The sequence below is a fragment of the Cyprinodon tularosa genome, unplaced genomic scaffold, assembly GCF_016077235.1.
Source record: "Cyprinodon tularosa strain WSP-4 unplaced genomic scaffold, ASM1607723v1 ctg293, whole genome shotgun sequence".
Classification (NCBI taxonomy): Eukaryota; Metazoa; Chordata; class Actinopteri; order Cyprinodontiformes; family Cyprinodontidae; genus Cyprinodon; species Cyprinodon tularosa.
In genome coordinates this window covers 360,925-379,234 of record NW_024039000.1, presented here as the reverse complement: position 1 = coordinate 379,234, position 18,310 = coordinate 360,925, and the positions used below count along the sequence as shown (strand labels likewise).

The 18,310-nt window shown below is 36.8% G+C and overlaps 1 protein-coding gene across 1 annotated transcript in view; it reads right to left on the bottom strand.

Moving 5' to 3' along the window:
* Positions 1 to 18,310, bottom strand: part of ush2a (Usher syndrome 2A (autosomal recessive, mild)) — a 304,801-nt gene that overhangs the window by 228,147 nt on the left and 58,344 nt on the right. Inside the window, exons 14-24 of the mRNA XM_038291100.1 lie at positions 17,161 to 17,291; positions 16,847 to 17,054; positions 12,080 to 12,363; positions 9,799 to 10,024; positions 9,526 to 9,660; positions 7,685 to 7,865; positions 3,299 to 3,462; positions 3,034 to 3,192; positions 2,703 to 2,931; positions 1,225 to 1,348; positions 966 to 1,113 (exon numbers count right to left, since the gene is read on the bottom strand). Coding sequence (XP_038147028.1) covers positions 966 to 1,113; positions 1,225 to 1,348; positions 2,703 to 2,931; positions 3,034 to 3,192; positions 3,299 to 3,462; positions 7,685 to 7,865; positions 9,526 to 9,660; positions 9,799 to 10,024; positions 12,080 to 12,363; positions 16,847 to 17,054; positions 17,161 to 17,291 — 1,989 coding nt within the window. The remainder of the gene's footprint in view (positions 1 to 965; positions 1,114 to 1,224; positions 1,349 to 2,702; positions 2,932 to 3,033; positions 3,193 to 3,298; positions 3,463 to 7,684; positions 7,866 to 9,525; positions 9,661 to 9,798; positions 10,025 to 12,079; positions 12,364 to 16,846; positions 17,055 to 17,160; positions 17,292 to 18,310) is intronic.

Below are 18,310 nucleotides of genomic sequence, written 5' to 3'. Positions count from 1 at the left end.
ATATAAAGTCAGGCTATTTTATTGGTTTGTCTAAAAAAAAAAGGGGCTGACTAACTTTGTCACGCATTATAAAAATCCAGATTTGTTAGATAGCTTTAATAATTACTATATCTTAATCATTTTTTTAATTTTTACTTTTTAGCATTTTCTACACTAATGTCATTCGATAACCAATCTGGATTCTCCTTAAATAATGATTTATCAGTTAAGAAGAAGCATAAAAAAAGCCTCTTACATGTATTTTTTCCAAGTACTGTCCAGCTTATTATATCTGATTGAACTTCATTTTCTTTCAAAATATAGTAGTTGTCTATGTCAAGTTATATCCCATCATTTAAAGACATAAAACCAAAGCAAACCTCCTCCATAACGTTACTTAAATAAAATAGACACATTTTTCCTCCATCAACACCATCTTAACAATTCAACATTAAAGGTGCACATTAAGACTGAGTTTATCTTAGAAAAATAATTACAGGGAGGAAGACATGCTTAAACCAATACTGGAAAAACACAGAAAACAAAACGAAACATCTAATGCGAGTTCACAGCAGTTTGGGGGGAGATTGATCAATAACAGCAAAATGATGAGAAATGAAAACTGGGAAAAACTCAGATTGTACAGCTATGTTTGCCTCAGAGCCTTAGAGCCATTACAAAGCTCTCTGGATTTACCAAAGGCACTTCCACTTCAGTGTGTATGTATAGAGTTTGTGTGAGTTTGTGTTTTTGTGAATTGTTATGTCATTCCTGTTCAGCTTGAGCAAGCAGAGGTAAACAGCTCGCCTATTGGGTACGCTTGTTTGTCAAAAATATGTTTTTACTGCAGGTTGTGTTTATTTACATCGTTTATATTGACATAACTCTGTATGCGTTTCGTAAATATTATGCTGTAATACATCAAAAACTCAATTAATGAATATGTGTTTTTGAATTAAATGTATATTGTGTGTGTGTATGTTTACCATTGGGCTGACTAGGGGGCTCCCAAAAAGCATGCAGCGTATGAGGTCCTGTAGCATTGATTCTGGGAGCAGACTGGTTTTGTGGGGGTGCAGCAGCTGTGAGAATAGACAATGGTGGGCCAGAGGTGCAACCGCCAGAAGAGCATGCCTGTAAATTAAGACAACTTGTGATTTTAATTAAAGAAGGTTCACATATTTTAAAAAAACAAAACAATGTAAAATACTAAGCTGTTTTTAACTGGTTCCTTGGCACACCTACCTTCAGTGTTACAGAGTACTGCGTAAAGGACTTTAAACCGCTAGCCACAGCCTCTGTAGATAAACCTGTGTAGTGAATAACTGGCTCTGCTTCATTAGATGACCCCACTGAGGATAAAACAAACCTAAAAAAGGCAATTAAAAGAAAAAATGAACAACACTGTCACTCACTGCACTATGTTACAGTAATTTATAGACATACACAAGTATAGTACAGTAGGGGCCAAATGGGGTATAAAAACAATATTCTAAACATGTAAACATGTGGACAATAACTTTAAAATATAAGCCCACATTTGGTGAACATATTTCGACAGGAACATTTTCATCATTTCCTACATCTTGCGGTTTTGTACACATGATTGATTTAGGGCTAATTATTATTATATTATTAATACATGGGGTTAAATTATTCATATTTCTCTTTGCCAAAGTTTGACAAGGTTCCTAAAACATGTAATCCACAAGATTGAAACTACCGTACTTAAAAAACAGTGCGTAAAATTAACTGTAAAAGCGGCGCCAATGTAGATTTCTTACACACTGTCCCTTTTAATACCTAACTCAATCTTTAAATTTAGATTTTAAACATAGCAGATTGAATTAGTTATTGTGACAATATATACTTTAGACCAGGGTCTCCTAACCCTGGTCCTCAGAGCCCACTGTCCTACATGTTTTAGGTGCTTCCCTGCCTCCACACACCTGACCTGAATAAAAAGGTAGTTAACAGGCTTTTGCTGCATATGATTGCTGTTGACAAGGAAATGCAATAATTTGAGTCAGGTGTGCTTGAGTAGACAAATCTAAAACATGAAAGGGCAGTGGGCCCTGAAGACTGGGGTTAAGAAACCCTGCTTTACAGTAACTTCAGCTAAAATTTCCACCCAGGTTTTTAAAGCATTATATCTATTTTTGGATATTAAAAAAACCAAAACTGCCCATTCATATTGCAATTGCTGAAATCTATACTTTCTAAGCATTCATGCTTGGCATCTTGCAGAAATTGTTAACCACACCCTCATTTATCACAAGTATTGCAAGTATGTACGCAAGTAAAATAGTAATATGCAAGCAAAATCTGTAACCCAAATTTGCTTTTTACTACTCTGCAATGTGTGTCGGTTTCTCTGTTTAAACTGGACCGGCTCCATCTAGTATGTAGCTGTGAGAGCGAATCATAATGAGGAAATCACCAACTGTCCTCTGATGTATAAAAACTGGCACAAAAACCTAAACCTTCTGTGTTCAATTGAGGGTAGAACTTCCCACCTGATATGAACAATGAATCACAATAAAACACTGAACATGAAACATGTCAAATTAAATTGTTAGATATTTTACAATGAAATGTTGATCGGTGATTTTCTGCATCAAGATCTTCAAGATAAGATCTCTTACTATGCAGCTGGTTTTGATTTTATTTTTATTGGCCATTACTAACTTGCTAGCTTGCTTTTTCTAATACATATTCCTTACCTTTGGACTGGACCTTTATCATTTCTCGGTATGCTCCAGTTAAAGCTTGCACTGTATGGACCTGGTCGTCCAAGGAGGTTTAAGACAAGCTGCTCTGCAGAAGGAGGTGCTCCTAAAGTCTGGTAGGAGGCTGATGCACTTATTGTCTCACCAGCCACATTTGCTGTTATGAGCCAGTAGGAGTAGTTGGTAAATGGAAACAAATTACCATCTTCAAAGGATTCCAGTTCTCAAAAAAAAGAATATAAAATTATGTCAGAAAATATGAAGACAAGAATATTCATGCCATATAACTAAAATTAAGGAGAATAAAACCTTGAGTGATACATACTAAATGGAAAATGACTTTGAATGGTATGAACTGAGAGTCCATCCCTCATGAGAGTGTAGTTGAGTCTGTGTGAATTTGGGGAGTCAGGTGGATGCCACGAGAGATAGATTGAGGAGTAACTAGGAGCCAGACCAAGTGGTGCAGGCTGCTGGGAAGGGGCTGCACAGAGAAACCAAAACAATGTTGGAATCAGAGAAATATAAAAATATATTAATTTCAAAAGCAGCTAAACTGCATCAGTCAAATCAAAACGGATTGACCTGACCTTTGCTGCATCCGAAGGGGTTCTCTGGATCAAATGAAATGGCTCCAGGCTGGCATGAATCACATTTATCTCCAGTTACCAACAGCTTACATGTACACACACCTGTGTCTGGATCACATGAACTATTGAGACTGCCGTATGGGTCACAAGCACAAGGCTGACATCTGTTGAAAAACAGAAGTGGAAGAAGAGTTATGATAATGTATTTCCCATTCAGTACAGAATCAGTAAACTTTAAGGGTTCATAGTGTTCTGTGAAGGACAACAAAGTTCTTTCTGTCTCAGAACTTCTCTAATGTTTATGAGGTTAATAATTTCTAAATTACCCCAAAAAACCCCAAAACCATAAAACCTGTTTATGGTCACACCTGAACGCTTACATTAGACTTTCTTGTTCCCCTCCCCACAATAAAACATTCCACAATCACATCTTTAGAAAAAGTGGTGTGCCTTTTCCCAATCTCAAATGCCCTCACTATTGCACAACAGGATTAATATAATATATAAATTCGACAAAACAACTTATCTAATTCAGACTAGAGTCCAGATTAGCTTTTATACCTGCCACCAGAAAAGTAGACAATCTTGGGAAGCAATTCCAATCATCTTAAAGCAGACCAAAAAGTTTTGATGTTAGAGATATCCTAACCACTTTTAGAATTAAGAACTTAGATGTAGAGTTTGTTACAACCTGTCCCCTACTTCTATTGTTACAGGGTTTATACAGGAGTGAGTAACTGTAATTTAATGATTTTTAATGCTTTTTGAATTAATGCCATCAACAAGTACCCATGATTCTCACATAAACATATCCATGTCCCGAAATCCTCGTTTTCCAGCCACCTTTGTTGAAATTTGTATTTTCCCATACCCTAGCTTTTTCTCCGCCTGTAGCTTCTTTTCTGAAGATACGGTTTTATATATGTTTGGAACTGGAAGCAGTTCCGCACAAACACGTGGAATCAGTTATATCTGATATAATATCTGACAAAATTGTTTATATAAACTTTTTTTTAATAAAGCATTTTAAATGCAACTTTAAAAATTTTATGAATTTTAATGCCAATTAAGGCCTTAATTTAAAAAATAATAATTTAATGACTTTTAATGATTTTTAACGACCTGTGGAAACCCTGTGTTATTCTAACACACATTTCCATGAGGCTGTAGTACATGAGTTCAAAGGAACAATAGTATGAGGCATTTTCTTGCCATACTAAATGTAATCAGAAAGAGAAGGAGAAACTATCATACAGACTCGACAAACATTGAGAGATCTTTTTGTAGATGACAAAAACTCAAAATTCAGTGTCTCTGAAAAATACATTATGAAGTTTTTTTTTTGTGGCTTGGAGCTGAAAGGTAATAATCTAAGAAAATTCCAAATCTGATTTAAAATCTTTAATAACACTTCTCATCATGGGTATATTTACAGGTAGATCACGGTTCTAAATCATCTCTCCAAATGTTGCAGAATAAACATGAAATAGAATTGAATTTAAAAAAGAAACTTTTTAAATGTTTAAAGAGGACTTGAGATTGAGTGTGTGTCTACTGTATGTGTGCTTCACAGTGAGAAGTGCTGGGTCATCTCCTTAACACTGTGAGGGGAAATCCTAACCACCATCCATCTCGCCTCATAGCTGTGATATTAACTTCATACCCATCAGAGTTGCCAAAGAGTGTCCATTTGTGAGGCTGCATGTATTTTTCTGACGGTGTCTGTGTCTAGGTCACTGGTTTGGTGTTACCCCCACAGGGGCAGGACAGTAGGTTAGTATACGGCCACCCACCTTACACCTTTACAAACACACAAAAACGTGTGGTGCATTCTGTGTGCTGGAGAACGTTTAGCACACACTCAAACACACCAGTCTGACACGGTAAGAACCAGGCTACTGTCACCTACTCACAGACATTATTGATGTGTGTTTTTATTCTGCTGCATATTATACTCACATGTTATAAGTCTCTCTCCCTCTCTCTCTCACACACAAACACCAGTACACCTTTTTTATTGCAGTGTGAAAAGCCAGAGTCTCTTAAAGAGGCGCAAATTTGTCCTGTCAACTGGTGCACCAACAAGCATACACTCTCTGATACAGAAAATGCCACAGTGACTCGACCTTCACTCCCTTTTCCAAGGAGAAACACCAACATTTCACCGAGTCTTACCTCCATCAATGAGCCTAAAAATTTATTGTTTGTGCTATTTTAATGCCATTACAGAGAATCCAATAAGGCCGATTTTATAACGAAGTTTGGAGTTAACAATGATGAGATCAAACTTCAAAATAATCTTTATACTTATACTTTATTACAAATAGAGCCTATCTTATTTATACCTCTTGGAATAGTAGTACATCATTATAGTGAAGTGGAAAGAAAAAGGATAAAAGGCTTGTTCAACAAATACAATTTTAAAGTCTACAGTACATTCACAATCAGTCCCCTTAACTCTGATATCCCAATAAAATGCAGTGCAATCAGTTACATCAGAACTAACTCAATTAGTATAAATAGTCCACATGTTTATAATTTAATCTCAGCATAAATAAAGCTCTTCTGTAAAGGTTAAGAAGATTTTGGTAAGGATAAGTGGTAAAAAATACATAGTAATACATAAATCAAAGAACATAGGAGACAGGTCAGGGATAAAACTGGAGAGAAGTTTAAAATACAGGTAGGCTATTGAACAATATTCCAAGCTTATTTCATCTAATAGAGCTCTTTTCAATCGATGTTTAAGCAAAATCCTGCTGTGCATTGGTTCTGTGTCAATCCCCTTTATCAAACCGAGCTCATTTCAAAATATGCTATATAAGATGACTGTTTAATAGTCTATAATGTAATTGATGACATAAATAGTACTTAAAATAATTGTACATGGCTAAACATCATGTGGAATGGAAACAAGTGTTTTTTTTTTTTGTTTTTTGATGTTTTGACAGTTAATTGATGATAAATTGACAAGTAGGAAAGGGGCAGGACATTATAAGATGTATCTTCTACCTGCTCCTTTTCGAACAGAAAATATAAAATTTGCATGTCACATGGGCAAAATAATTTGTTTTATATTTTCATCCTTAAGTTTGTTTCATTCAAATTTTTTTTTCTTTCTTGATTGTTTTTATTGTGTGTTCGAAATAAATAAACAAATAAATAAATAAACAAATAAATAAATAAAATAAATAAATGAAATAAACATTTCAGGATTCAGAAATCAAATTCAGTGTTTGGGAACTTCTAAGATTTAAAGGTATAGAGGACGTTCTTTTTCCAGGTGGATTATGAAAATAAGTGGTCCTCCTAATCATTCTGCTGATATGTTTACACAAGGCTGTCCCCATTTCCACTTACGGTGGTGAGTCTGATATAGTGGTAAAAGTGCAAATCTTTTGGCTTGTATGAGTGATGCAAACAGCAACTTTTAAACAGAGTGTACATGAGGAGAAGTGAGCCCGACCATGCTCTCACATGTTAATAGGCATTCCCTCTCGAGAGGGGGTTCGCATGTGCATTTCTTTTTTAAGTGGAGAGGGCGGGTACGTCAAAATCCTCCACTATACCTTTAAGGAACAAGTTACTAAAATATTGACCAGTTTATTTTTATTCATATTATGTACAATTTCAAAGTAGAGATAGTTAACTAAGGATTCATTAAAGTATGAAAACAAAACTATCATAATTATGAAATTATTGAAAACCAATTGTTCTAGGGTTTGCTCCATTAAACTATTTTTTTAAGAAAATTTTTTTTTCTATCTTAAAAATAGTGAGCAATACATAAATGCGTGTTTTAATCTCATTCCTTTTCCATCCTCTTCACAGATGAAAGATCTCAGACACAGCCTGATGTCACCTCTAATGAAGCCACACCAGAAACCAAAGCTATCAGACAAGGTCAGCTAAAACACGCATCAATATACCAATGTACACACACAGAGTGGACAACTGGTCAAACAGTTTGTGGTCAATCCATCTACTATGAAACCTTGTAGAGTGTGTGTATGGACAAGTTTAATACTGTGTCCTTTTAATACTGTGTCCAAAATGAATGGTTATTTGTGGATGAGCATTTTAAGCTCTGTGAGCATGCAAGATGGCCTGCAGGTAGCAACATGAGAAGTAAAGGTCAAAGCAGTTCTTAACTGGTGTAAGTCATCTGTCTGCTCACTGTTCTACAATTTTTTTTTTTTCTCCAGAGATTGTACCTTGAGAACTGCATTCTATAAATAGATATTTGAATTAATAACTTTTGTTTTAATGCAGCATAAAAATCAGCATTACAGTTAATTTAAGATGTATGGATGACTATATATTATATGAATGACTGAATATTTGCATGGTTTCTTAACAACATAAGAGAGATTTTGTGTAGCCTACCTTCCCAGACCAGGGTTAAATCCAAAGAAGTTCTCACGACATTGGTCACAGCGTCTTCCTCCCACTGAGGGATGAGCACAGACACACTGTCCATTCTGGCTTTCACAACTAAGTTGCATTGCTCCCATAGGATGGCAGTCACACTCCAAACACATGCTATGATCTGGGCTGAGGTAGAAGCCTGTGTAAAAATATGTTTAAAAGTAATTAAATTGATCTTGGAATCAAACATGCCACGCAGTATTTTGAAGAAACACATAACAAAAATGAACAGCTTTATTACTTTAAACAGTGTGGCTTACATTAATACAAGGAAAAAGTATTTCAGTGCAGCTAAATACAGTTTAAAGCAACCATTTATGGACCAGCTCTACACCCTCTGCAGGGTGCTCTAGGGTTTATGGGAGTTTGCCCAACCAATCAAAGTGTGTTTTGATTACTTGGAAAAGGCATTTGACTGTGTGCAACATGGTGACCTGTGGGAGGCGCTCCAGGAGTACAGAGTCAGGGATCCTTTTACTAGGGGTCACAGTCACTGTACAAACAGAGCAGGAGGTTCGTCTGTCCTCTGTCACCTGTCCAGTTAATAAGGGGATCTGGTTTGAGGACCAGTGGATTTCATTCCTACTTTTTGAAGTTCAAGTGACCTGGCTCCCTACAGACATATCCTATAGTGTGCATGGTGGTGGTTTGCAGCTGAGTGTGAAGCCCCTGGGATAACGATCAGCTCCTCTAAGTGTGAGGCCATGGTATTTTGCATGAAAAAATCTGGCTTGTCCTCTTTAGGTTGGAGGAGTTCAATTGTCTATAGAGGTATCCGGTTGGAAAGTGAGGAGAAAAGGGAGAGAAAGATCAATAGAGGGATAAATGGTACCGGAGCTGGTATCATGCAGACACAGACAGGTCTGTTGTGGTGAATAGAGCCTTAAACCAAATGGCCTCACTTCCTACCCTCAACTACTGTAAAAAAAGTCTAGATTATGACCAAAAGTACAAGATCCCAAACACAAGCGGTTGAAATGAGTTTTCTCTGCAGGGTAGCTTGGTACTCCCTCAGAGAGGTGCTCTGTGATGCAGAACAGGCATGGTCTGGAGCTGCTTCTCCTCCACATTGAGAGGATTCAGCTAAAGGGTTTGGCTATCTGTTTCAGATGCCACCCAGATGCCTTTCTCAGAGTCCAAAAACATTTGTCCGAGTAAGATGTAGGAATGTGAACTGTTTCGTGTCATAATGTCAAATAACTTGATAGGTTGGCTAATTCGAATATGCAGTACAAATCTTTTATTTAGTCCCAGAAAGGAAAGGTACTAAAACAAAATGGCTACATTTTAAAAATTGAAAAACAGAACTGAATAGCGGCAGAAGAACATCCTGGTGACATGAGCTTTTAGGACTTTGTGCATTTAAAACAACATTTCTCTGGTTCTTGTGTACTGATCAAATTAGATCATCAGTGTTAGCAGAATATAAAATAAAACAAATCTTTTTAAATAAAATATATTCTATGAGGTACAACGTTTATTGAAGTGATAATTATTTGTTTTTTGTTGTTTTGCCCTTTGTTCTCAGATCCACCATTACAAGTATCTTGATGCTTTATCACATAAGACGATTCAGGATAACAACTAGGTAAAATAAAGACCATTTTTGTTTCAACTGAGCAACAAGAAGAAGAAAATTGAAAGAGAGACTAAAAAATATGAAAAAATTATAAGTAACCTGAACTTTCCAAAACCCAAAGTCTGGAATTATTTATATTCTATTTTTCACACAAAAATATAAAAACAATTTTAATTTCCTTTTTAATCTTGTTGATAATGTATTCATTTTTTCAACCCACCAGGTCGGCAGCTGCTGCAGTCCTTTCCTTGTCGCAGTGGGATACAAACACATTGCCCTGTGTTGCTGTCACATGTTGACCCTGTCACTGTTCCCCTGGGGTCACAGATACATGGCACACAGCCCTGTGAAAAACCTGAAAAAGATAGAAACAAGGTTTTTATGTGACAAAGTATCAAACTATAACAATAAAAGTGAAGCTTCTAAACTTAGTTAAAAGGAAAAGGCCTAACATGTTGCAGAGAATCCAGTTTTCAGTTTTGACTTTTCTTACTCTCATGGTCCAAACTACTATTATAGTAGTTTGGAATACAGCTGGTACAGTGGGCTCCCTCGACTCCTTCCTTGCAGGGGCATTGTCCTGTCTTCTTACTGCACACACCCTCTGACAAAGTTCCACTGATGTCACATAGACACGGCAGGCAGCCCAGGCTGTTGCGATGCTCAAGGGTGTGGTAACCACGACGACATGAATCACAATGATGGCCTTCTACATATTCCTAATAAAAAAAACAAAAATCAATGATGGGGACAGAAAGTTAGGGAGCAGGTAATACATATCATAAATATGGATGATATAAGGGAAAATAAATTAACTGCAGCATTGACATTATCAAGCAAATACACTTAATCTCATAATAAAAAAAAATGCATTTAATGCAATTTAATAGCTTGTCCTCTATTTACTCTTATTTATTGTCTGCAGTTCTTGTCACTGCGTTAAACTTTTATTATACTTAGACTGATTAATTATTAACCGGAGTATAGAAAGTCTAAAACATGCCTTTAGCTGACAGAGTATCAAATTAAGGGCAGTAATTACACCAAAAATGTAAAAAAATATATAAATATTTTACATTTAATGATTAAAAAAATCTATATTTTTGTCTGTTAATATGTTCTAACCAGAACTTCTCAAGTGGAAAAGTTTTAGTTTCACCTGGTTTAATTTTTTAAAAGTCTCCTTTAATGAACCTCTGGCTATCAGAGGTTCATTAAACTTCTGTTTAATGAACCTCTGATATTTTTTTTTATCAAAAAAAATTATCAACAGATTAATCTATTTGCAAAATAATTTTTTGTTGCAGCCATTAAACATACCAATATATTTATCTTTTTCTGGACAATCTAACTTTACAGGTAATGAGAACAAAAAAATAAAGTTTCTCGGAAATTTTGGATTCTGAAAAAAAAAGGGATTATGATAAGGAACTGTCACATTATGGTATACACAATGATGGAGAAGGCCGCTGACTTGAGAGTTGTCTAACAGTCAACCAGACCAAGAATCTGACCGTTTACATACTGTTCTTTCACAGGATATCAATAGAAATGTGAATGGAAGAAAAAATTTAATGTAAATTGTTGGAAAAATAACAGGGAAAGTACAGCCTTGTGAGTGTAACAAATCCCAATATGTCACACTGAATTAAAGAAGTAACTTAAGCCGGACATACACTGTATGAGTTTTTGCCCTTTTCATGTGAGAATGTTTTGGCTCGGGTTGAGTTTCAGCCTCATTGTACGTCCTGCGATGTGTAGTATACAGGGGTTAGGAGGGGAAATTGGCCTCTCATGACCACCATCCAATCAAGAATCGTACAGTGGGGAGAAAATTAAAGATGTTGGAAATTCACCCGATCCTCCTGAGGTGTTTGTGGGCAAATTCTGCAGAGCTACAGTATTAGCCATTTAAAATTTCCACACTTTCGTTAAAGGGCCCTTGGCTGGTCCCCTACAATTCATTTTTAAACATCAGTCTTTGTACTGAAATATTCTTTCTGTCATTATAGGTGGACATTAGGATCTAAAGAGAAGCATCAACTCCTGGTCAGACCCTGTAAGTCAGTGAAAGGTTGGAGTCAGAGTAAAATAATATGATCGGTTCATGGAGGGGATTTTGCTGGGAGTTGCAGGGCAGTGGGCTGCCATTTGGCTGGCATTTGACCCGGGAGGGGCCATTTTGAATGGCTGCTAGTGTATGAGCTTATATGAGCCAATTTACCAGAACTCTGGGCACTGTGCTTCTGTAAACAAGGGAATTTTTCTCCTTCTTCTTCGGGATTGACAATTCCGACCACATGAAAGGTGGGTTTTGGCCATTCAGTGTGAGCAGTTGGATCGCATCAGTGCGTTGGACTGCACTGTGTAAGAACATAGATAGTGAGCTCTGAACTTTTAAACCCTGCGGTTTCATCGTACAATTTGAGCCGTAGCTGAGTACAACAATTAAAAATATCGTACAGTGTATGCCCGGCCTTATACAAAAGAACCCCAATGCATCTAGTGCTCGGTAAATTGACATGTTTCTGCAGGTTAAAATTACTGTTAGGAATCCTCCTTTATTATTTCTTGTGAAAATCATATTTCACAAGGTGCATTTCTTTGTATTTTGACTGTGGGACATAACCATCAATATTACAAGGAGAATAAATAGTTGAAGCATATCATTCTGAATTGAAACGATCTATCAGTATTAGTTTTCCATTTAAAACCAAAATGTTTTGCTGCAATGAAACACTTAAAATGAAATTGTAATTTTTTACTATACGTACCTTACATACACACTGGCCTGTGTATGGATCACAGTTTGTCCCAGGTACTGTCCCATCAAGTGAGCAGTTGCAGGGGGCACAGGATCCCTCTATTGTTAAACCATACAATCCCCTACCGCATAAGTCACATTGACGGCCTCCCACCCCAGGCTTGCACTCACACTGCCCCCCATTGGGCTCACAAAATGGACTGAGGGAACCCAAAGGGTCACAGTCACATGGGATGCAGCCATCTGGGTGGGAAAGGTTCCAATATCCAAACTCACAGCGGTCACATGACAGACCTGGATAAAAAGCAAAAATTAGCACATTTTTAGAAGGAATAAAAATAACAGCTATTGAATGCCCCCTCTTTGAGCAGACCAGTATGTGTGTGTTTGTGTGTGTTTCAGAGAGCAAGAGAAATAGTGGGTGAGTGAATAAAACTGCCATCATTAGGGCCAGGCCCTCTGCTCATGATGGATCACTTACCTCAGGCCAAACACTTAATTTTATTGAGCAATAAATAAATAAATAAATGAAGTGCCCGTACAAGGAGAGAATTAAGAAAAAGAGGGAATAGTGAGATGTAAGACTAAAATATATATATATATATATATATATATATATATATATATATATATATATATATATATATATATATATATATATATATATATATATATATATATAAGATATGTCTATAGTCAAGCTAAATCATACCTTAAATTCCAAACATTTCATCACATTTAAGGGCAAGTTTAGAACCATGCAAGAAAAAAATGTTTCAAGGTAAATTTTTACTTTCATTGGTATGTGTTTAATTTATAAAAAAAATAACTCTCAACATTCTTCTCATATTTGTATCTAATAATCAGAAAGCAGTAAAAAGCAATGTTATGCAAAAAAGCCTTAACACTAGTTAAATTATGATATGCAGCGTGGGTGTGTGCAAGGCTTATTTGAATATACCATACGTATTCTATGACAGGCAATCTGTCCCTAAATGGATGCCTGGGGCAATGCAGTCACCACAGTCATTTATGAGGGAGCATGTGTTCATATGTGGGTGGCTAAGAATGTGTGGGTGCACACAGAGATTAATGAAAACATACTACTATATTTGTGTTAGGGCAGGTGTTTGTGTCCAACACTTGTACTGCACCTGACCCACCCACTTTAATGGAGTTGTAGATACTGGTATCTTTTTTTTCCATGGGTCATTTTTAATAACTATTCAATGACGATATATGTCTGTGTTTGGAGAAATCTATACACACAGCTTAGTTTATATGTGGTAAATATCTAGACTGATGCTTAAACACCCAATCCCACTTTAAAAGATTAGAAATATAATTTCTAATCTTTGTTTGTGTATAACAAAGTTGGTACAAAGTTTGTGTATAACTTTAAAAAGTTATACACAACTTGTTCCATTTTAGGAACAGGATTTCTTATTAAAAACAAAATACAAAACAAAAGTTCTGACGTAATAGCTTACTGTAAAAGACGGAGGGTAAATAAAAGAAACAGTTAAAATGTAAAAAAAAAATGTGTGTTAAATGAAGTTATATAAAAATAAAACAGCGTATTTTGTCTAAAGTTGCCCCAGTAAACGTGTGTGTGTTTGCATATGTGTTTTCAGTAACTTGGCCATGCTTTTTATCAGGAGCCAGCTGGTTAACAGGCTCATGCATCACCATTTCAAACACTATTATGAACACACTGCACTCTGGCACCTTGTTATGAGTGTACACAGTTTTCAGTATGTGTGTATCGAAGTTTATGCGCACACATTTCAATCCTATCCTTCTGAAGCGTGCCTGCCATTGCTCTACACAAAGTATCAGCTTGGCGGTAATAAATTGCCATAATCAAATTTCATTTCTGAAAAATACCTGTGGGAGCACCCAAACAAACAAGGAAAGAAAAAAAAAGGGAGCTGTAAGAAGAAGTGTGAAGAAATACAAGGAGCTGCAGCAGTTTGTTTTAATCAACTTGGCACTGAATTAGAGAATTAAATACCAAGTAAGCCCTTGATGGCATATTTGTGCACATACATGTGCATGTACAAACACAAACATTTTTATGTTCAAACACTTGAACATGCAACACAGAGTAAGAGAAAAATAAATAAACTCCAACACACCCATCTCTTACAAAAACACACCAACAATGCATGTGCACAGACTCACACGCACAACAGGGGCCCTTGATAGCGAGGCTTAGCAATAAGCATGATGCGGTGAGTTGAAAACCGATGGCCAATTTTGCATTTCATATGAGCCTGGTCTTCAAAGACACACAGGGGATAGAGTGAAACCATTTATCAAGAAGAGAGGCACAACGGCTGAAAGCAGCGCTAGTAGAAAAGCCTGTTTATTTTTGGCTACCTAAACACTTAGGGGTGTGAGTGTTCATCAGTGTCTATGGATATGCATACTTGTTTTTTATAATGAGTATCTAGTGTATATTTTTTTGTATTTGAGCAGGTCAGTAAAAACCCATATGTATCAATTAAGGGAAAACTTGTTGGACAACTAAGGAAAGTAATAGAGAAATTTACTATTGTTTTGAGCACACCAGTAAAACTCATTGGCACTAAAAGATGTTACTGCTCAAGTTTACATAGGAGATTCAGTGATAAGATAGTTGGCATGTTGTCATTACAAACGCAGTTAATATGAATCTGAACTAAATATTAATTGTATGCACTCAAAGTAGTTATAACTGAAGTGGAAAAAAAAAATTCACTGCATAGATATTTTAATCACAAATTACATCCATGCCTGTCTTGGTGGGAAACAGAAGACACATTTCTGTGGTAAACACTCAAGATGGTTTAGTGTTAGATGGGGGCCTAGTGGTTAGAGAAGTGTGCTTGTGCTCTGAGAAGGTTGCAAGTACCCGGTTCGACAGCCTGCACTCTGGGCTCCTGAGCAAGACTCTTAACCCCACACTGGTCCCCAGGCGCTGCATACTGTAAAGGGCTGGTTATACTCCCCGCAGCCGCAGTCAGCTTGACGCAGACATTTTTTATTTATGCTCAATTTTGAGCGTGGTCTGCCCTATATGCTTTGGGTCTAGATACAGTCGAGGCTGTGAGGAAGTGGGGGCACGTTTATCCAACAACAGAGGGACATGACGGCGAAAAAGAATGGAGATCCAGGTGGAAAAAGGGTCCCAGCGGTCTCGTGCACCTCGCTCTTCTAGGTGGTAAAACTTCCCGAGTGGTTTTCCACAATTGCGGTAATAAAAACAAACGAAGCCAGGCCTCCTGTCTGCGGCAATGTCTGCAGTCACCTACAATTTGGGAGAGGTGCAGCAGAGTGTCTGCGGAGGGGGCGGGGACATCTTTTTGTTCACTGCGACACCTACGGAGACGACCTAGTTTCGAAGTATAAATCAGCCTTATTGGCAGCTCGCTGCTCCCAAAGGGGATGGGTTAACTGCAGAGAGTTCATTTCCCATTGTGGGACAATAAAGGGATTTACATACACAACATGAAAGCAGCCTGACTAAAGATGGAGGCGCTTAGGCTTGGTTGTCCTTGCGGACTCAGCTGATAGGTACTGGTTGACAGAGGGCTGCAGGTAAGAATGAAAACTTGTGCACTGAGAGAATTCAGAGACTGTGAGAAAGCTTTGTTTTGCCATTTCTACATAATAAATAGAATTTAAAAAATAAGTGTTTTAAATTACTTAAAACACTGGCATGTTTTTTTTCTAACAGCCTAAAGAAGTATAATGGGTTGTTGTGTTAAACTAATTACAATATACTGTAATGTTTAAGCTTGGCTTGTTCATTAGTACATTTAAGCAAACATAACTAGCTATCCATGATTAGCGCTTCACCTTAAGTAACTAAAGGTATCGTCTTCTCCAGCATCATACCAAATCTGTTTTGAAACAATTTTAGCGATAACATGATCAGTTGCTTCTGAGGGTCCCAAAGACAAAATGCAAGCTCAGAGGGGACTGTGCTTTTTCTGTGGCAGCTCCTAAGCTATGGAATGATCTGCCTTTGAGCATAAGACAGGCCTCTTCTCTTGCTATTTTTAAGTCCCTTGTTAAGACTCATCTTTTTTCCTTGGCTTTTGGCACAATTTGAGAGGTTTCACTTTGTTTTATTCTGTATGTATACTAATATGTATTTTATTCTCTATCTTTTCTATTTTTATAATTGCATTGTATTTTATGATTGTGTACAGCACTTTGGTCCTGTCCGGTGTATAAAGTGCTTCATAAATAAAGCTGGTATGGTATTGTACGGTAACATTCTTAACAAGAAGTTATCAGTTCAGTTTTGTCAAGATCTTGGGTCAACCTGCTTCTGGGACTAGATATTTTTTGTTTGTGTTTTTCCTCTCCTTGTTAACAAGTGTAGATACAGAATTGACACCATTGCTAAAAAAAAAAAAAAAACAGTATTGTGATTCCCTTTTGATGTGCTGTATAGTTTTTACATTTGTTAGTTTATTTTCTCTGTGTTCCAAACTGCTTCTAACATTGTTGTTAAAAAGTAACTTTGTTATGCTTGTTGATCAGTGCTGCTGTAGAAAAAAATATTCCCAACTCTCCATTCCAAAGTCCGGATATGAGCCAATTCCAACTCTTGTACATATATACTCAACAAACCAAAGCATTTCTGTAAGCATTCAGGGTAGTATCTGAAACTGCATTGGTATAATATCAAGAAAAATTTATATTTTCCCCAATTTTATAATTTAATTTTCATTAATCTTGACTCAGGTTCCTAAAATGACTTACTGATTTTCCAAATATTTACCTGTGACATGGGGTTTACAGTGGCACTGCCCTGTGTCCTGGTTGCAGATGGAAACTTCTACTGTTGAGGGGCTCATGGTTCCTTGGTCACTACAGTTACAGGATGTGCAGCCATTTGGATTTGTAGCATCGAGACCATACCAACCAGGCAAACAATGAGTGCATTGACGGCCTGTTACTGCAACCTTGCAGTGACACTGTCCTCCAACCTTTGTATGACACAGACAGCGAGAGATGAAGAGATACAAAGGAAATATAAGGTATACAAATCAACAACTTTCTGAGAATTGAATTTAAAGGGCAGCATGTATGTACCTGGGCACACTCTGCGGTACCTTGGACAGTTCCAGCAGGGTTACAGTTGCAGGGCTGACACACATGAGCTGAGGTTGGATCAAATTCCTGCATCCTGAAGAATCCACTTACACACTGCTCGCAGTTCTTTCCTTATGATGAGAGTGACAAAAGAGAAAAAGAAGGAGGAAAAAATGATATAAGTTTTTTTTTTTTTTTGTAAAATTATCAAAATAAAAGAACCTTTGCTTATATTCTATTCGGCATGTCCCGGTTTGAATCCAGGAATATTTAAATGATTAATATTGGAAGTATGAGATGAAACTTTACTCCAACATTTTTTCAGAGTGAAATGAGCAAAACAGGAAAGAGCTCTTGTAACCGAGTCAATGAGATGCGCAGTTATCAGCACAGAAGCACCAAGCTTATGAAGTCTCTTTCACTAAGAATTCTCAAATGCTGCACCCATGCTGTACACCAACAAAAATAACATCTCTCTTTAATAACGTCTCTCACCCCACACATGGAACTGTTGCTGAACTGGAGACAGACTGCTGCACCATAAATGCACAAAGGAGCGTTATCACAGATCCTTCCTGCCAGCAGCTGTAAGACTTTATAACTATCACTGCTCCTAACAAGCTAAAGAACTTTTTATACAAATCTTTTTGCATAGGTGATAGTCACTTTAAATAGCATGCTGCTGTCATTTTGTACATCTCTGCTGTTGCTATTTCTTATTACTGTAAAAATGTCCACAGTTGTAAATTTTGATTATTATTAATTTTTTAGGGACTGCACAAAACTTCTTTTTGCTCATTGTGTACAACATTTTTATTTGTATTGTAATATGTTTTTAACCTTTTTTTCCCACGTTATTCTGCTTTTTTTATGTATATACACTTTTACTGAGAAAGTAGTTGCCAAACAAGTTTGCACTTACACCATAATTAACTTTTTGAAGAGTGTCAGTCTGGCTTTAGAGCTCATCATAGCACTGAAACAGCTCTACTAATGATATTCTCATGGCGTCAGATAATGGACTTGTATCTGTGCTCGTCCTGTTGGATCTTAGTGCTGCATTTGATACAGTTGACCATAATATTCTTTTAGAAAGACTTGAATATTTTGTTGGAATTAAAGGAACAGCACTAGACTGGTTTAAATCTTA